Raw genomic sequence first — 21,852 nt, 5'->3', positions numbered from 1 at the left:
TGAGTTATACTTACATGCATCTTGATAAAACAAAGGTACTCCTGCACTAAGTCCTAAGTCTTAACCTTTCTTTAAAAATATGTTTTTATTGACAAGCTGTCTGGAGAATTCTAAATATCAAGGGCCATAACTCTAGAAAAAGTGGTCAAATATACCTTAGTTCTCTGCATGTATATCTACCTATACTACTCAGTCAGACCAGCTTGCTAATCATTTCCTTGATGACATCAAGTTCTGTCGACATAGCTCACCTGTTAACAGGCTCATTTGGGCTGATGAGCAGGTTGAATGGAGTTTTCTTTTGGGATACAGGTTCAATATGAAAATGTGCTACAGGTGTGTGGCATTGATTGCCAATGTTAGGATTTTTCATCTTCACTTCATTAAAGAGGTCCTCTTCATTTTCATCCTCATTGTCTTTCCCCATCCTCGGCACCTGAAAAGAGCTGACAATTTTTTAATCCGTCCACGGTATCATGAGATATCTTGTATACAAGCTTTGCACTGATAAATGCACATATGGACCTATAGATAAAACACACAGATGAAATTATTACTATATAAATCGACTAGGAAGGAGTATAATTACAATTGTCATCTGATTGTCACATGACATATGAATGATGAACATATGACCTACGTAATTTCTGAAGGAGATGTTGTAAAAAAAACTTCTTTTGTCATATCGACAGGGACATAACTTAAACCTAATTCCGAGATAAAGTCTTCCCCGCCCCATCTAATCAAAATATAGGCAAACTTTCAATTTTCCTACATAAAATGGCAGAGCTCTCAGATGTTAATTCCTGTTTTCTTGAATATTATCAGACAATCAGGGGTCTAGCTTAACCAGGAAAAAATTGTCCTAAAAATAGTGAGATTTCAGGCTTTATATAGAACAGTGACGATGTGTATCGGAAACAATGCTACATCTACAAAACAAAGAGTACAACAAATTGTGGAAGAGTTTGTATGATAAATATCTCTTAATAACAATGATAACAAGACAGTTCTTTAAATATAAATCTCTACCTGTACTACACGACCATATTAAGCTAACATCAGTACTTATTAAGAATTCAGCAGGATGCAGACAAAATCAGCCCGAGAAATTGCTCAGTATTTGTTCATGATTACACGTGCTAAGTGCAAAGCATTATGAGATTTGAAGGCTAAATATAGCTATCTAATTTGCATATTATTTTAGTCAGTCTGACAAGTTTGATTGGATAAGGATTTCCTTCATTAGTTATGTAATTAGGTATTTTTGGGAACACAGTGGAATACAGCATTCAATAAGGGATATAAACAAACTTAGATTTGCAATTTGTTCAATTCCGTTAGAAAACAGAAATTTTCCCCAGCAATGACAACCTTAAAAACAAATTATGTTTTTCCATCATGCCTTTGTGAAACAGGACATAGTTTTATACATCATGACTATCAAGTGTTTCAGACATCACATAAATGGTCTCCACCTTGCTCTTGATGCGGTTCCTGAACGGCGTACCATCACACAAGTCATCCTCGTGACCCTCGTTATGCTGCTCCATCAGACTCCTCAGCTGCTGTTTCCGTTTCATAGTGCCTTGTCTCGCTGTCAACCTAACCTTGTCACTGGCTCCTGAAAAGACATTAAACAGATGTACAGTTCTGTATGTATATCCAAGTGACAAACAGAAATAGTGTATTTATAACAGTGTTTACCACACATACCAGTGTGTAAATAACAAGTTGTCAATTCTATCTATAAATCATATTTACATAAAATTGTAAAAGTTTCTGAAAATTTGTACATCAATATAGGATCTCTCACTAGTCTTTATTAAAATTATATTTCAGAATTGAAGAAATGGTTTTTCTTTTTTTTTGTTTACTGGTGTGTAAATTGCATTTCAAATTTTCCGTTTACATACTTATTGAGATACCTGTAGTTTATACACCAGTAAACATAAAAAAGGAGGAAAAATCATTTCTTATTATACATTTAACATTTAAAGCCTGACAACTACTGGAATGGCAAAATAGCAGATTTCATTTTGGCTGGAAAAGATGTCAGACTTGACATACACGGTAGTGTAAACATCAATTTTGATGCTAAGGCCAAAGAGAGAATACACCCTGGAAATATAAATAAATGGGAAAAAACTTTTGCACACATTTTGTTCCTGAATGTCAAGGTGAATTAATTTTTTTTGTATCTTTTTTTGGGGATATTTTTGTCAATGTCACAGGTGTTTTCAACTGACAAAGGTGTGAAATTACATATATTACAAAAATATATTTTATGAAATTATAAACTGATACTGTGATATACATATTCATTCCTTTTGCATTTTTAATCAACTAACCATGATTTTCAGATTTTTCGTCACTTCTTTTTTTCGGATTTCTCACAGAACTGCCTTTCGAGTGGTGTTTCTGACATTCTTCTTCAGTTTTTGTCATCACTTTCTGTTGCACCAAGTGCCAGAAATCTGGGTGATCTGCTGGTATACTGGAGACAGCTCTACAATACATCAACAGTCACCATACTTAAGACACAGTTTATACAATATGACACTGTAAATTAGAGAATGATAGGTATGAAATATGCACTATATCAGTAACATGTCAGTAAATAGATAGCCAATATAGAAATATAAAAACACTAAAGCACATGTAGGTTGTGTACACATTCAACCTTTACCCTTAAACAGAATAAACGTTTCATAATTTGAATGAGAGCTGAGTCCTATTAATTACATCATTGTGTACAAAACATCTACAGATCATCCGACAATATGTTAAATATGATTTATCATACCTGAAGTCTTACCCCTTCCGATTTGTTCATGATGATGATATATGTGTTAACTACAGTGATGATAATGATATTAATAATTTCATGTGTTTGCAATATACCTATCATGATCTGCATATCCAAAATTTTGTGTAATTAAATGTCTCACCTGTCCTGCCTTATTAGTATAGTAATTTTTCAAGCAAAAATGCAAAAATTTAATCTAATTAATCTATGTCTTCCCCCTCCACTCCCTTACCCATTTGAAAAACTAATTTTATATACCATGTTTATTTTAAATAATATTAATAACATAAAAACTAAATCTCAAGTGAATAGAGCAAGCCATAAAGACTTTGTAGTCATTTCTCAAAATCTGAAATTTTGTCTCCAAATACACAAAAAATTTAAAATTTGAAAATTTGGTAGGTTCAGATGATAATCTTACTATACACAAAGTATGGTAGGAATTGCATTTTCTTTTAATGAGATAACTGAGCAAAAAAACAAGGTTTTTAAGTCCAGTTTCTCATCATCCCTAAATATAACAGCTGCTGGACCATAAAATGTGAAGCATACTTTTGTTTGTGATAGTATGTTGACATAATCGCTATGTGATTTAGCTGTATACCATATTTGGTTAATGTTGGGGTTATACTTCCTAAACATCAGATCTGAACACAAAACCGTGATGATGACACTGTCACCGCAATGACAATAACAATGACACTGTAACACCAGTCTCACATTCGTGACTGTTCGTCACAGGCATGACAAAAATTGCAGTAAACTTACTGATTCAGACGTTTCACCTCTTGTGAAGACCATACACTAACAGCTTTTGTACGGTCTTTGTCCTCTTTGTCCTTTAAGCGAGAAACTGTTCTATTTTTAACAACAGTTCCTGTCTTTTGACTGAAACCATCACTATCAGAATCTTCTGTTTCACGCGACTTGTTAGACTTTGATGTTGCCCTTTTTCTTGATTTATTTTTCTGTCTGTTTGAAGCATATTCCTCTGAGGATGAATAGTCCAAAATAGTCGTAGGTGTTTTCTTTGCTGAAGTCCTTAATTTCCTTTGTGATTTTGAAAGTTTATTACTGTTCAAGTCAGAGTGGTTTTGAGTCCTCTTTGGCATCCTCCTTCCTGAAAGCTCACTTTGTTTTGATTGTGATCTTGTTGAATCTGAGTCTTGTGATCGTGACCTTGAACGTCGTGTGACTTTAGTGTTATTCTTATATGAGAGAGTTGGTTGTACAGTTCCAGAACCTCCCACAGAAACCCTTGACCTGGTCACTCGAAAGTCTGAATCTTCACTCTCTTGACTGACCCCAGAAACTGCTTCACTCTGTTTTCCTTTATCACATTGCTTACTATTACGTTTTGTTTTCCTTTCCTTTTCATCATTACTCATTTCTAACTGACTCTGCTCATCATTTGAAGACTGTTTTCCACCTGTTATCTTTTTGGTATATCTTTGTTTACGTTTAGTTGTGGTTTGTCTGCCTCTTGCAGTCTGTTCCTCACCACTACTGATGGCATATACATCACTGATTTGGGATTCTTCTTTCTTTGACGTAGAATCACTATTATCATAACACTTACCCTTTCTAGGTTTACGTTTCAATCGGTTATTTTTACGTTTCTGTAGCGCCTTTTCAATCGGTTTTACTGGGTCAATGTTTTCATCCTGCTTTCCCTTTTTTCGTTTGTCAGTTTTTCCATTTTGACAAGATTTCTCTTTCTCTGAATTACTGCTCAACCTGTTGTTTTTCCTGGATGTCCATGCAACCTTCCTATATGAGTTTTCCATCTCTAGAACATTCCCGACAGTCTTATTCATCGACTTGTTTAATTGTATTTTCTTGGTATTGTATGACCTGTTGAGACTATACCTCTTCTTTCCCTGAAACTTCAAAGCCACATGTCATGAAAGTAAAAAATCTAGTTTTAATAGAATTTAAAGCTTGCTTAACCTCTGAAGTCTTTACTTTCACAAACTTATTCTATATACTGGGCTTGCAGAGAAATGACTTTTAATATACTTGAACTTTCACCTAAATTCACATTTACTTTCGTAAAATGAGCAATATGAGGTACAAATGGGCCATGGATCTATGGCAGGTGAGCATTAGGATTTTTCTTACTATCTTGAATAAGTTCAGTTAATCTCAAATAATAAAGTTAGTTCACAAATGTTTGGCCCAGATACCAAGAAAAATGACATAGAACTTCCCTACTTCTTTTCACCTATTGTTGTGACTTGGAGAAATATTACACCTCAGTACAACCAACAGTACAAATCTTTTAATAGGACATAATTTATTAATATATTGTATTCAATCAATTTTACTCAACTACTGTAGTCTACTTAATCATTCTGGTTTCAAATGCAAGTTAAACCTTGTAAATGTGTGGCTATTTCTTAAATATCAAAACTACATCCTGTAAGTGTCTCTCCTAAATACTTTTAATGTGTATGTATCAGTACAGATGTGAGCTACACCCTGTATATGTATTATGTATCAGTACAGATGTGAGCTACACCCTGTATGTGTATTATGTATCAGTACAGATGTGAGCTACACCCTGTATGTGTATGTATGAGTACAAATGTGAGCTACACCCTGTATGTGTATCAGTACAGATGTGAGCTACACCCTGTATATGTATTATGTATCAGTACAGATGTGAGCTACACCCTGTATGTGTATGTATGAGTACAAATGTGAGCTACACCCTGTATGTGTATGTATGAGTACAAATGTGAGCTACACCCTGTATGTGTATGTATCAGTACAGATGTGAGCTACACCCTGTATGTGTATGTATGAGTACAGATGTGAGCTACACCCTGTATGTGTATCAGTATGTGTATCAGTACAGATGTGAGCTACACCCTGTATGTGTATGTATCAGTACAGATGTGAGCTACACCCTGTATGTGTATGTATCAGTACAGATGTGAGCTACACCCTGTATGTGTATGTATCAGTACAGATGTGAGCGACACCGTGTATGTGTATGTATCAGTACAGATGTGAGCGACACCCTGTATGTGCATGTATCATTAAAGATGTTGACTATATATAATTACCTTAGTATTACTACCGCTATAGATATGAGCTATACCCTGTATGTGATCTTTGGCGTGGGATGTGGCAGTAGACAACTCAATTTTGTTGCTGTCGGTTACAATCTGTTGGCCCATCCACCAAAATAACGGTGGCTTGACCATACGGCCACTCCTTGTCTTCTGAAGATTTTTCAGATCCACAAATTGACCAACTGGGGTACATACTGTATATAACAGAAAAAAACAATGAAAATTTTTCTGATTGCAATGTTAAACGATATTTCTATCCTTTCTGTCTCATTGTAACAAAGACAGTTAATCATTATGCTGCAAGAAGGCATGAGTTAATAACAGCCCTGTTCACCACAGACCTATAAGAGTTGTGCTACTTTTGTCACAACATAGATATAAATCCTTAAACAAACAGCTCGCAATATTGAAATCACACTTTTATTCCTCATTAAAAATCATATTAGCTAGTGAAACCAGCACGAACTACAAACAAATAAATTTTGAACTTAAATTTTTAAAACTGTTTACATTTAAATTTGAGATAGCACCACATTATCGATATATCACTTTATGACTGCTTATCAACTAGAAAAAAATGTTGCGAGTCCACAAACAAACTACAATGTAACTGATTGTTTACACCCACCAAGTGTATCAGAATTTGCCACATTCTGTCTTTCTCTGAGATTCACAGGCGATGTGAACTTCTGCTTACTGTCTTTCAAATTAATGGTCTTTGGTTTGGTTTTCTTTGAATCAGGCTTCTTGTGTACTGTTATTTCTTCTTGACTATCTTCATTAGAGTCTTCAAGTCTGACCAGAAAAAAATAACATTGTTGCTATGGTTACAATATATATCACAACTTTACCTATGACTTGCACCTGTCTCAAGCAATACTTAATTGTGACGATCATCAGAATATTATGCTACAAATAATTTCTCCAAACAAACAGGGACTTTGCAGCTATACTTACATTTCAGTTTTATCAAAGTGATCAGCTATCAACTGTTCCCAGTTCTTAGGAAAACCGTAACAGAAGGCATTAACAAGCTTTTTGGGGAAACCTGAAAATCATAACACACGAAACTGAACAAATGTACTGAAATTAGTCAAGTAAAATGATAATAAGCTTTTGTACACACCCTCATATACATTTTTTTCGAATTTTGGAAAAGCAAGACTCTAATGAATTTAAGCCTGATATACTCTATAGTCATAAGATTTGCCAAATCGGACAAAATTGGTTTAGTAAAATAATAATGAACTTTCGCACACAACCATGTCAAAGAAATACACCTTTTAACACAGAACATCCAATATGACCTATGACCTATGGCTTTCCTGTACATCACCTCATCCAACATTTAGTCTATCACCATCTATATTAAACTCTGTATCATAGTCCCTATCTACCTCCATATACAAACATTTCACATGTATAGATAGTAGTCTGTGGATATACTTACCTTCATCTAAGGCATACACCTTGTCTATATCACCAATTAGCTTATACACAGTGCCTGATGCTGTTTTAACTGTAGTTTTATTTACTCTTTCCTTTATGAGAGAACTTTTCCAAAATTCTTCATTCGCTGATTCACTGTAAAAGAAAAAACAATCAAGCAAATAATTTTGCTACTTGATTTTATTGTACAGTCAAACCAGCTTAAGCATTTAACTGTCATCAGTGGTTATTTATTGAGGTCGATGCAACCTTGACACCAATTCGTTAGTGTATCATGGTGACTATCACTTTGATGGTGAAAGATCTAGCGGAATTTGGGGATTTTCACCAAGTTTGACGAAGACGTCAAGAAATCTACACACATTTAATATAAATCAGTATATGGTAAGATTACGAAATGATGTCACTATTGCTTTAGCTTGAAAGCTGTAATTCAAAGTGGTTTTGTAAGCCATGCAAACGAAACAAGCAGTGTTATTAGACCACTCATAAAAACAAAAACAAACATGTTGAATGAGCATATATTTTCAATTGATATCACAAATGATTTGTTCTAGAGAAGAAAACAACCAAATAAATTTCCCAAAAAGAAATTAATCATTAATTTTTTTACACTTAATACTAAAAAAATAAGTCAGTGTACAAAAATGAAGATATTCATTCATAATTTTTTTTCATCAACTTCACAAAGACATTATCAAACTTTTTGTATCTTTGATAATCTACCATTGATAACGTAACGTGCTTTCAATATGATCGATTATTAAACTGTATAATAATAACAACAATTATGAATAGCATATAAGATTAATCATAAATATGAATGTAATAAGTTTGTTGTCAGCTGTAATAATGTTATATAAAAATATAAATACCAACTTTATTTATTTTACAACAATTGCGAAACAAGTTATGTCAACTTATACTAATCACTCTTGTTGGCCCGGATGTAAGCGCGCAAGGGGTCTTATTCTGGGAGGAAACCGGAGTACCCAGGGAAAACCCACGTGGTCGAGCAGGTGACCCCCTACCTTTTCACGTCCGTTCCGGGAATTGAACCCCGGTCGGCTAGGTGAAAGGCGAGTGCGTTACCACTGCGCCACCCGACCACCCTGTAATAGTGTTCATAATTGTCATAAGCAGTGAATTCCATGGTATCCTGTAGGTGACCACTCAACACAGGTTTGATAGTGCATGAATATCTTTGATAATGTTTTAACTGAATCTCTCCATATTAATTAAAAGCAATTGAGACAATCTTTAGGCAAGTTCTTTTCGTGACATTTCTGTTCACACTTTTCTCATGTTTTGCTTGTCTACCTTTGTCTTCCCTCCACACAAACTCCTCTTGCTGTCTGCACAGGTTTAATGATCCACTCGAACAGCATCCTCTCTCTTTTGTTTGTCACTTTATCAGTTCCACTTTCCATCTCTGCTCCATCTTTTGACAAATAGTAAACCAAATTACTAGAGGTGCTTTCCTAAGTAAGTATTGGCATCCATTGATCATATGTATAATTTTCAAAGTATATTTCTATAAATCTACATATTTCAGTAGTAACTTTTTTTAACTGCTTTTCACAATGAAAGTATCTTGCTAGTTCCCATTTCTGTATTTCTGTACATTTTTTTCATATAACAATTACTGTGGCTGTGCAAGTACATTTCTGATACTAATTTGTCAACAAAATAAAGTGATGTGCTCAAATTTTATTTTGTCAATTCAAGTTCATTTATAGTAACTCAACATCACTTTCTTTATTTCAAATTTGTTGACATTGAAACCACATATAAAGATGATATCAGTTTAAACCATTATGTGCGAGAAGCACCAGTGAGATTTACAATAATTCCATAGATCCTACATATCATGAGTATAATGATAACAAAAACCTTGCCCATCCTCTATCGTGTCATCTGCTGTTTCCTCATCACTTTCCTCTCTGGTGTCTGATTCCTCCTCATCACCATCGTTGCTGCCTACATCTTTCTTGCCCAAGCTCTCATTGTCATTTTCTGTTTCATGTTGCTTGTCCTGTTCTTCTGTGTCCTCCTCAGCCATGGTTGTGGCTCCGGGATGTGCCAGAGTAACTTCTGTGTCAGTCTCTGTGTCTATGTTATAACAATACAAAAGGAATGGATTTTATAATGGTTTCCCATACTTAAACATAAATCTAATTAATCACTATTAAGAGACATTACAAAAAAATCCCATGCCTCTATTTTTCTATCAGTATCTTAGTTGTACACCCTCAGATCTTACTATAAATATAAGTACAAAATGTATAAACTATTTCACAACAATTGCAAAACCAGCTTTTCGCTTACATTAATCACTGTTATTGGCCCCTGTGGAAGCATGTTAAGGGTCTCTTTGTGTGGAGAAACCCACTTGGTTGGACAGAAAACCCCATCCCTTGTTACATTCGTTCCAAAAATCAAACTCTGATTGCCTAGTTGTAGGGCAAGAGTGTTACCACTGTGCTGCCCAATCTTCCGATCTTACAATAAATGTAGGATATTTCACTGCTTTAGTAATGCTAAGTACATATACTTTCTGAGGAACTGACTAGAACTTCTTCACATCTCGTACATATAGATGCTGACAGATGGCAACACTGTATAATCCTAAAGTAATGTTGACTTTGTTACTGCCAGACAAAAATGTCAATAATACAATCTGTTTCAACACTCACCTTGGCAGGAGGTAGACTGGAGGTCCTGGTCTCCAATGTGGCCTGGATTCTCTGTGACACTGTTGTGGTTAGTGGACCTAAGTGGGGTGGCATCATCAGTGCTTGGTATAAGGTCAATGTCACTGACACTGCCATCTGATTCTGCTCTTTCATAACCTGGCAAGTTATACACAAATGCTCAATCTTAAAACTCCTTAAAAGCTGAATTAGAATCAGTGCATAAAATCTTCCCCTTCCCCAAAAGATTCAACCGAAGTAGTGAGATTATTCAACCTCACCAGAGCAACTGAATGAACATTCCAGAATCTCTCCCTGAAGACTGGCATTTTTAAGTGGAGTAATTGAGTTCCTTAACTCTTAAGGTAGAAAAGGATAACTTTCATGCCATCTTCTGACAATCTCCTTCAACCAATGAAAGTAGGGAAGGTATACAAATTAGCCGTCAGTTGATTTCACATCTGGCTTAACTGAATACTATACCAATATGTTATATGCTGTAGACCTTAAAGAGCCAGACCCACTCCGTTATAGATATTTTTTTCATATTTTATTGACTGGAAATGTTGTTGTATACTAATAGATAATATATAAATAAAGACTTATATGAAGTTTCGAACTTGAAATTGAAAGGGTACCGGAGATATCGGAGCCGGTGTCATATCATATTTGTATCCCCCATCAGAAAAGGATCCGGATCACTTTTCACTCATCAGAAAAGGACCCGGGGATCGCTTTTCCCCCATAAGAAAAGGATCCCCCCTATAGTATTTTGATCCCCCTTGTGAATTTTATTTTAAACTTTATAGCTTTTTAAATAAAATGAGATATGATAGGTAACTGTGTCTGGGACTTGGTCACTGATACTTGGGTTACCTGTACAGGTGTGATTACATAACACCTGTGGAGCCAAGGCTGAAGAGGTCAAGCTCCAGATTACCCTGTACAGGTAGTGATTGACAGGGGCTTAAATATGTATACATTTTCACTATCACTTTAAATATATGCATATATGCATTGTTAATATAAACTCTCTTTATGGGGATTGAAATAGTATAGGGGGGATCAGATGGCCAGAAAAATTATCCGGATCCTTTTCTGATGGGGGATCCAAATATGATATGACACTTTAGTCTCATTAATCAACACCAAGATATGAATATTGATGAGGAAAAGTAACGTGATACGTTCAGACGCGGTCAGAACCAAAACAAAAATGTAGAAAGAGGTGAGTAGTACGTCCATGTGAAATCCCTTGTAAAGAGATTTTACCGATAAATGCAATCAATACTCTATATATCCTGTATGGAAATCATCTAACTTATGTATTGATCACATCTTTCAATGCTTAGATATGACACAAAAACGTGAAGATTACGAGAAAAACTATGACTAAATGCAAAGAGGCCCTCAAATGGGGGCTACGATACGGTAACGACATATAGAACATTGCAAAATGGATCTATCTAAAGCGAATATTCGATGATAAGAGTATTTATGAATATGATTATAGAGTGATGCTACACGAGAGAGCCATCTTCCTTCTTTTCGTCTCAGAGTCCATCAAAACACGCTTTCTTCCTCGCTTCCCTCGTACGCTTTCTGCCATGTTGGAAGACGGCAGATTTATTTACAGTTCTTTGCGCATGCGTCAGAGGCCAGGACTTCCCGCATAATTGTGAATTAGCACTGAGTCGTTTCGAATTCTTTTTTAAAACTATTTATTACGTTAGATTGGTAGCGATTTACTTTGAAATTGCGGTATTACAGGATTAGTCAAAACTTTTGCTACTCTAGAAAAATAGGAAATCATGAATTTTTTTATATAAAATAAATCTGGTTGAGGAGTGGGTCTGGCTCTTTAAGTAATCAACAGCTATGGTACATATGAAATTTCATACTTTAAATCAAAAAATGTTATAAAATATTTGTACAATGCACTCAAGTTTCAGTTTCACAAAGAATGCCAGGGTGCACTCACCAGTTATGCACAAGTAGAGCCTTATAAGTAATTGACCATGCCTTTTATACTCACGTGTGGTACCATTGGGGCAAATAATCTGCATTACAACTTTGTATAATTTCGATTTCTTTTAGATATTGTTGTAAAACATGATAAGTTAGATAACTTCTCTGAACTCACCGCCACTGCTATGTCTCTCTTTATCTGATCCTTTGTCAGCTTCAGCCATTGCTTCCCTGTCTTCGTTATAACTGTTTTCGCTTCTATTACTTTCTTCTGCAAGATCATGTCCAGAAAAGTTTTGAGTTTTCTTCTACCATTTTCAAGATTATACATGATCTTCATTAAATTTTTGAGAGATCAACACCACATTGTATGTTAACAACCGCTAATCTACAAATTAGTCTCATACCGTCCAAACACAGTAATGAACTATGTAAATTATGATAACAAATTATACTGAACCTACAGAGTCAGGGCTCTCACACCCTATTTTGGGACTGGGGCTCAGAGCCCTTAGAATTGGGAAAAATAACGTTTTCCTTAGAATTGGGAAAACTTCGGGTCTAAATTGGGAAAAAAAGATACTATTTTGCATTGGGAATGGGGCCGAATATCGGCCCCAAATCTGGCAGATCGAGAGCCCTGAGAGTACAATGAAAACAAGGAGTAACAGTAAAATATTGTAACGTCAATAACTCTAAACTTCTTGCTAAACTCGTGTTTGGACTTTTGATTAGATTTATATAATAAATCACATGTATAGTTAAAGTAAGAGAGAAACAGACTTACCTTTACCTTGAACTTTACATGTACATTTCTTTCTTAACTGTATTTATTCCATGTGCACATACAAACACACTCTCATCTCAAAGAGCTTTCAACAATCAAATTTTTAATCTTTACTTTCTTGATACTTATACTAATACTTTTTTTTTGCTTTTGACTCTACATTTACGAGCTATATAAGGTCACCTCGTCTGAACTGAGTATACTATTGATTATATAGAGATATGACCACTGCTAGAATGCATATTTATCTCTAACCTTTTGACCTTGAGTCTTTGTAATGTTGGTGTCTCTGGTCCCTAAAATCAGGCATCACAGGTCCCCGAGTGTGAGATGGTTGGCGTTCAAACCCATGCATAGGTATGACAGGGGAAGAAAGTAGGTCCTTTTCCTGGTAACTCAAGTGCCTTTCCTCATTCTGAATTCCCAAATCAGACCTTGACTTGTCCCACTGACAACCAGACATTCGTGTATTGTCTTCATCTTCACTGCCATATCTCCATTGTAATTGGTCAGAATTTAGACAAACACCTTGAACAGAACTGTACCTGTTTTGATGATACTGTCTGTAATTTAAGTCTGACTCACCTTCAATGTTTTCACCATTTTCATCATCACAGTCAAATTTTTTTCTACAATTACCTTCCCTAAGGGAAACATGTGAATGGGCTCCTCTTGTAAATTCTCTGTTAAACTTGTCTCTTGTATCCCCATAAAGTCCTTTATTGGGTCTCAAATTCTCCTCATTATCCAGAACATTTGAAAATTTGCTGATGTAATTGCTATTTCTGTTCCAATTAGAGAACTGTACATCTGATGTAACCCTGTTAAAACTTGCGTCTCTGTCAACCAAGCGTTGAACTGGAGTCCTGAATACAGAATCCGAACTTCTGTTTAAATGTGGTGAACTACAAGCAAAACTGCTGTTGTGGGAAAAGCTAGCACTATGGTCTGAGTGAGGAAGTGAAGTATCAGTCTTTCTAGTTTTCCTCAGAGATGCATATATCTGATTGATTCTGTCGGATGGCGTTGCCTGTGATTGAAGAGAAAAGAACTAGTTATTCTGTTACATACTAAAATTCCAGCACTACAATTTTCAATGAAAATGCTCTTAGCATAAAAAATGAAAATAAATCACAAAATATAGAGTCTTGCATACACATATCAAGTTTATTATTGTTCATTATAATGCAGAGACGCAACCAGGGTTTTCCATAAGAGCCGGTCGCCGGCTAATTTGACCAGCTACTTTGATCATTTGGCCGCCTACACCAATCCAGTTCCGTAATAATGTTCCGTACACGACTACACATACACGGCAGGCCAGCCTCCTACTTTCACTACACAGCCTACTACTAACAAAATTATGGAAAACCCTGGACACAACTTCGACACTAAATGTTTACAAATTAGCTAATTAAAACATTTGATTTTGATTGATTTATTTGTTTTGGGAAAAAAAAAGAAAAAAGTAAAAAACCATCAATGTATTATCAACTTAATTTGAAGTCATTAAATCTTACATTGCTTGCTCCATGGAACCTTTTCTTCGGACTGTGTCCAAGGTGACTTTGCAGAAGCTAAAAGGTAAAATTACAGCTCAGCACAGTAGACTACAGTGTATATATAGGTCCAGTGCCTGAGTGTGAAACTGGACAAAATATAGATGGATTCCATCTGATTTCAAATTACTGTAAACCAGCTTTTTTTTGCGTGCGATTAATTTTTGCATATTTTGCGTATGATAAGAAAAAATAATTGTTCCAAATAGTTTCAATCACAGGTACAGAAGACTTTTTACATGTAAACTAGGGCCTATTTTTCTAGTTGACCAGAGATACATCTCATGAAATAGTAATGATTTCTTAATATATGAAAGATAATTTACACAAAGCACTTAACATGCAAACTGTATTTGCTTACTTTCAAATAAACTGAGAAGCAAATAAATATCTTACAAGACAGTCACAAAAGTACAAGATTTTTGCTAGTTCTCTGTGAAATTGAATGCAGGAATAAGACATTCTTATACATAAACATAAGGAACGCAAGGAACGCAATGTTGTTGGAGCATGTCGGGTATGGTACTGTCACTTATTTGTCTGTTTTTTTGTTAGATAATCATTGCATTTTGTAAAAACTGCATCACACATGCCCAGGAAGAATTGCTCTTCAATCAGCAATTTTTACTGCTCACCATCATGTGATGTCATGCAATTTACAGGTCTGCAGTGCAGAAGGTAAAAAAGCATATCTCTTTCTTGTTATGAGTGAAAACGCATGAACAAGCAATATAAATATTAAAGTATGACATACGTATCAGATATATTTCGCTTGCATTTTGGTAAAGTTTTAAATATGGCAACTTTTATTGAATTTTGTGAAACTAACCTCACAGTATAAAAAGGATTAATAGACACATTGATTTTGAGATCAGGGCTATTTCTGGGGGCTCTTTTATGCCAAATATGGGCCCCAATCCCAATTTGATTTATTTTGTAATTTGGGCAAATTCACAAAAATATACAATTCACTTCTTAGAAATTCCCTCTCAATTGATAATCCCCTCCCCCCACCCCCCCAAAAAAAAGAAAAAACTGGGGCAAACCCAAATGCAAAACAAAAGCATTACCTCCCCTCTTTTGACAGTCTGTTTTTTAACTGGAGGGGGGGCTAATTTGCAGTAAAATACGGTAATTCTAACCAATAATCTGTATGCGGCCCAAAAAAAACAATGATATACTGGGTAAATTGAATATGTTACAAGTTAATTTTTGCAATATATGGACAAGTAGTGTTTTTTCCTCATGATCACTGTAATTTTACAACACTTATATAAGAGAACAATAAAATTCAGTCAGATTTATCAAGAGTTAACCTATATTTTCATAGTATCAGTTATATAACCTAAACATAAATTGCGTAGGCACTCCTCTTAGGAAACAGCATTTCTTTTTACAATAATCAGTTAATTAATCAAAAGGATGTAAATGCGATACGTTAAAATAGCCAGTTATCAGTTGTATAAACTGTTCAACAAGATTTTTAGTATCATGTCCTCATTCTGCTTACCTCGGGCAGTGGACTTCGCTCATATAATCGGTCAAATGCATTTTTAATAATAAGCTGCTGTGACACTTCATTATTGGTAGAAGAGCACTCAAAGTGTGACCGGTTATGACTCATCTGGAATGAAAAGTAGAATAAACAGGTATAACAGTTTTTGGTTCCTTTACCTTGTCTTGCTTTTGAGATGCACAATTGTATGTAGTGTATCTGTATTGGTACGTCATCATTGCTTTCCATCTATCTCCTTAAATCAAAGGCATAACTTTACTCTGTTTTTAACCTTCTTCGTGCACTTTTTTTCTGAATTCTTCACTTTAGCCCATTTTTCACTCCATCCACTAATACTCAACTTTTTCATCAATGACTCTCGACAGTCTGGTCTTGAATTTAACATACTTTAACCATTCAACTTGTGCAGATGAGCACACTGCACATAATTCTAGTAAGTTCGTGAGGCAGTATATTCGTATCACCAGATATTACCTTATAGTACGATATGACGTGTGTTGATATGCGCGTTATATATGTGGTGGCTGAATATTTTCAAATATGAATCGCTTAATATTTCAATAATGAAGATACGGCTACGGTGACAAAAGTGTTCAGCGGAAGACTTAACTATTTCAGTGCTTTTCAAATTTAAAAACAAGCATAACGTTATCGGGGAAACCAAAACAGCTGGACAGTTATGTTTATTTTCATCGACCGTTTCCAATGCAAGGGAAGAAACTGGCCCAAATCGGTACACTTTGAAAGTGTGCTAAAAATAAGTTTTGCATAGTAAATACCTCGTGACTGGACTTCTTCAAAAGCTAAAATAGATCTTCATCTTTTAATTTACAATGCCCGCCTTTCTGTTTTGGGTTCGCATGTACGCTTGCTTCTACGGTAAGATGTCACAATAATTAAGCGTTTCATTGACAATGACTAAATAGAAAATATGAAATATTGTTTGAAATAAAACGGAACGAATACCAGACCGCTTGAAGGCAATCTCTACTAGAGTTGTCGTTCTTAACAGTCACTTGACGAGATCACGGTGAATAATGAAACTAGCCACATAAAATCCATTAATAATGCAAGAAACAACCCCAGAACTTGGCATATAATTCTATTCTGATTCTTTGCCAATGCAATATACATCTAAGATTTTGACCAGCAACATATATATAGTGATTTGAAAGATAGATTTGCCAAATAATCCAAACTTGAATTTACGATTGCTCAACTTCATATGCACGAACTGACTGATTTTGAAGGGTGCAACACCATTTTTTTAAATGATGGATTAGGTTTTGTTCACTACATTGTACATGAATCTCTCTTTTCCATACAGTGTTAACTTGAGCAATCAAGTAGTATTCTTTCAACCACTATTTTCACATTGTTTCCACTGCTGGGTGCCTGGGATTCGTAAAATAAATCTTAACGTATAAAAGGATATCTCTTCAATATTTTCTTTTCTTCGGTCTACATAGCTGCAAAGTTGTGTGAGTTGAGGAAAACTCAACATAATTTGTAATTAGTAACAACTCGAACGACAAACAAAACATGCACAGCTAGTTGTCAAACATCATTCAGTCCAGACAGAAAACAAAATTGCTTACATTCCGATAATGCAATTTGTTACCAAAACTTCATTGAAAGAGAATCATGACCAACTCCCTTGTTGAAGTGAAGTGTATCTTCTCTCTATTCAACCAGTATTGAATGCTTACGTATGATGTATATGGTTCTCCACAAAAATACTCAGCGGCTCTGGCAAATGGTCAAAATAACGTGTCCTTCATATTGTTGGGTACGCCATTTCCTTTTTGTGATATAAGTATAATGACTCACCTCTTCCCTCTCTTTTATTTTCGTGATGACGCCATTTACAGATTAAATGAAAAGATTGTACTGTACTAAATGGAATGTTTCAGTTCTTGCTCTGATCGCTTATTTACAATGGATGATAATAGACACACTATATAGATTCATCATGATGAAATCTGCAGAATGCATTCAAAGTTTATCAGTAAATTTGGTTGGTTGGTTGACAAGGTTTTCATCTCCGTGACTCTTCCCATGTCTGGGTATCACCTAACCGATGGACGTCAGTGTTCTGGCGACGTGCATCAAGGTAAATTTGGACACAGACTACATGTGTTGTATATATATAGTGGAGTGTCTGAAGGGTGATAACTTACGAAAACCTTTACTATTACAGGCAGTGTATTGAGTAGCATACAGCCTTAACTCTTACAAGGATTACAGACAGTTTGTGAGTTTCTGTCTAAGTAGCGCATAGAAATAAATTTCTGTTACAATGACGAAACAGAAACTTGGCAAAATACAACTACAAAAAACAGAGACAACAATAAACATGGTTTTTCTTTCTTCTTTTTTTAATTTTCTAAAAATAAACGTAATAGAAACACTGGCATGTAGCACTGAAAATTTGATTGCGTAAGGGTTAAAGAGAGAATGTTTGATGAGAAATTTTTCATAGAAATGCAATGAAAAAAGAAGCTATACAAGATTTTCGAGGAAAAGGTCCAGGATGGAACATCCTTAAATCAGGAAGGTGATTACTGGTATTCTGGATACTACAGTGTAGCTGGAAAATAGATATTATCTTTTCTATTATCATTTCCCACTGTTGGAACCATCATACTGTACTTTCGATGTCAGGTTTGAGAATTAAACTCATCATGTTTGTGCTACCCACACAAAATTATTTTTAAGAATTTCACGATTCAAAACATTTCCAAACATGATTATGGTCACTCATTCAAGAAACATTCAGGGGTTTACTTAGGTGAAATTGACATCTGACACATGTACAATGGATAAGGGCATGTTATCATTTAGGAATATGAAATTACTTTTGTAACCACTCAAAAATCAGAATTTGCTACAAATGTAGTGATATGGAAGCCTTCTCCATAACATAAATTAACTTTGAATAAATGTTTCATTATTTTGGCTCAATTATCTTTTACAACTAGAACTTCCTACAAAGCAAAAGAAAATAAAGTCGCAGTCTTGTTAAAAATGTAAAATATTTCATAAAATTCATTGGTAATTTTGACAAATATGTATCTTGTATGAGACAAGTATTAGTATGCATAATTTTCCTACAATATCATTCATTGAGCTATTGGAAGCAAGAACTTGGAATAATGTAGAACACAAAATACAATTCAAGGTGTAAACAGAATATACATATGTATATAATTGTAGAAGACTTTTAGTTTTACATTCTGACAGCTTCAGCACTCAAATGTCTACAAAATATAGACCTAATCTTGACAAGACGAATTAAAGACTACCAGGTAGAATGAAATGAAATACTTAATGAAACACTTGTATAATTACAAGTACATGCACTTTTTTACCAATTTAGCACAACAAGGCAACATGAGAGCTGCCATCACTGGCATCATCAACAAGTTCAGAGTTAGCCCACTATATTTACATACACCGCTTGCACAGTACATAGCTCTTCACATAATTTTTGTAAATAAACCTGATTAATACTCTTGATTTCTACTATAAAGCACATTATGATCAATTAAGCCAAACAAGTAAAAATATGTTTTCTTTCATAGTACAGTACATTTGATGTACATAATTTATATGGAAACTAGTGACAAAACAAAGAAATAATTCCAACAATTTGTCACTCTGTTCCAACTGCAGGAAAGCAATGGATTTCTGGGGGAGCTGGAATGGATAGAAATTGACTAGAGTTACCCACATCCATTTTATTATCTAATCAAAATTTGACAAAAGCTTTATAATAACAATGAAATTAAAGATTTCAATTCTTTCAGAAAAATAAGGTAACCATGGTAACATGACCTTTAACTATTCGCCGACATTCTTTGGTTTAGGAAAAAAAGTAGATATTTTGGCGCATACTATATACTATATTATATATCCTATTGTAGCTCTTTAGATTGCTGACTCTTGTGGTTCACATCTCATTCTATATACTGAACATCAATACATGTTTTCATAAAAACAGGTGAACATACATAAAAATATTTACAAAAAAAGTATCTACAAAATAATTACTTCATAAACAGGTAAGTTGACAGCTAATGCATTTCACATTTGAAAACAGAATACATTCTGTATAAATAGAATGTATATTTTTTCACAAAAAAAAGGGTGTACATATAATACTTAAATAGTACTGACTACTTCATTGTAACACACGGTGTATTCATTATCAATAAATGTAAGATATGATCAGTGTATCTCTCTCCTTACCAAAGATTATACATAATATTTTCAGGTTATACAAGATTTTGACTTCTTAGACTACCAGTATATGTGTCCTTAATACTTTAATAAAGATGTTGAGCACGATACATTCCCTTGCAAAATTACATACAGTCCTCAAAATTAAAACATATGTTTTGATAGTGTAAAATGAACAAATTCTTGATAAATTAAAATGTGCAATCAGATTTTACTAATTAATACTGGCATGAATACCAGAAGTTAACTTAAGCAGATGATATTTTATATGTGTAATTGTCAAGGGTGGTATGGGGGCACAACCAACAAGGGAGATAATCAAACATCTGCATAGATAAACTTCAGGCACTGACTAAACACCAGAAAATATATATACATTGTCTGATTCTGGAAAACATTCAATGACACAAGTTTGCTCATAAGCTTTTAAAATATTTAAAATAAATCAGGATATGTTCAGTGAATTTGCCCAAGTACTATTTTATCTTCAGTGTTAGATCCTAACTGTAAATTAGATCCTAACTGTAAACATTAACTAATGTCACAGGTAAGTCAGTGTTAGATCCTAACTGTAAACATTAACTAATTTCACAGGTAAGTCAGTGTTAGATCCTAACTGTAAACATTAACTAATTTCACAGATAAGTCAGTGTTAGATCCTAACTGTCAACATTAACTAATTTCACAGGTAAGTCAGTGTTAGATCCTAACTGTAAACATTAACCAATTTCACAGGTAAGTCAGTGTTAGATCCTAACTGTAAACATTAACTAATTTCACAGGTAAGTCAGTGTTAGTGTAAACATAACTAATTAACTAATTTCACAGGTAAGTCAGATCCTAACTGTAAACATTAACACAGATAACTGTAAACATTAACTAATTTCTATAAGTCAGTGTTAGATCCTAACTGTAAACATTAACTAATTTCACAGGTAAGTCAGTGTTAACTGTAAACATCCTAACTGTAAACATTAACTAATTTCACAGGTAAGTTAATCCAACTTCAAACATTAACTAATTTCACAGGTAAGTCAGTGTTAGATCCTAACTGTAAACATTAACTAATTTCACAGGTAAGTCAGTGTTAGATCCTAACTGTAAACATTAACTAATTTCACAGGTAAGTCAGTGTTAGATCCTAACTGTAAACATTAACTAATTTCACAGGTAAGTCAGTGTTAGATCCTAACTGTAAACATTAACTAATTTCACAGATAAGTCAGTGTTAGATCCTAACTGTAAACATTAACTTTAATGTCACAGGTAAGTCAGTGTTAGATCCTAACTGTAAACATTAACTAATTTCACAGGTAAGTCAGTGTTAGATCCTAACTGTAAACATTAACTAACATCACTGGTAAGTCAGTGTTAGATCCTAACTGTAAACATTAACTAATTTCACAGGTAAGTCAGTGTTAGATCCTAACTGTAAACATTAACTTATTTCACAGGTAAGTCAGTGTTAGATCCTAACTGTAAACATTAACTTTAATGTTAGATAAGTCAGTGTTAGATCCTAACTGTAAACATTAACTAATTTCACAGGTAAGTCAGTGTTAGATCCTAACTGTAAACATTAACTAATTTCACAGGTAAGTCAGTGTTAGATCCTAACTGTAAAAATTAACCAATTTCACAGGTAAGTCAGTGTTAGATCCTAACTGTAAACATTAACTAATTTCACAGGTAAGTCAGTGTTAGATCCTAACTGTAAACATTAACTAATTTCACAGGTAAGTCAGTGTT

The 21,852-nt window shown here is 34.4% G+C and overlaps 2 protein-coding genes across 2 annotated transcripts; both read right to left on the bottom strand.

Annotated features, from left to right (window-relative positions):
* Positions 1-247: 247 nt before the first annotated feature.
* Positions 248-8,768, bottom strand: LOC132548571 (mis18-binding protein 1-like). The gene is made up of 9 exons (XM_060212434.1): positions 8,659-8,768; positions 7,340-7,473; positions 6,847-6,937; positions 6,518-6,684; positions 5,881-6,083; positions 3,578-4,689; positions 2,352-2,509; positions 1,479-1,624; positions 248-436 (listed from the first exon to the last, which is right to left on the bottom strand). The coding sequence occupies exons 1-9, from the start codon at positions 8,766-8,768 to the stop codon at positions 248-250; spliced, it is 2,310 nt and encodes a 769-aa protein (XP_060068417.1).
* Positions 8,769-9,199: 431 nt separating this feature from the next.
* LOC132548570 (protein starmaker-like) lies at positions 9,200-15,969 on the bottom strand. Its single transcript, XM_060212433.1, has 6 exons — positions 15,856-15,969; positions 14,307-14,363; positions 13,042-13,816; positions 12,175-12,270; positions 10,035-10,190; positions 9,200-9,450 (listed from the first exon to the last, which is right to left on the bottom strand). The coding sequence occupies exons 1-6, from the start codon at positions 15,967-15,969 to the stop codon at positions 9,200-9,202; spliced, it is 1,449 nt and encodes a 482-aa protein (XP_060068416.1).
* Between the last annotated feature and the right edge of the window lie 5,883 nt (positions 15,970-21,852).

This window comes from Ylistrum balloti, unplaced genomic scaffold, assembly GCF_031769215.1.
Source record: "Ylistrum balloti isolate Yb309-2 unplaced genomic scaffold, AGI_CSIRO_Ybal_v1 Utg370018, whole genome shotgun sequence".
Lineage (NCBI taxonomy): Eukaryota > Metazoa > Mollusca > Bivalvia > Pectinida > Pectinidae > Ylistrum > Ylistrum balloti.
This window is presented reverse-complemented; position numbering and strand designations above follow the sequence as displayed.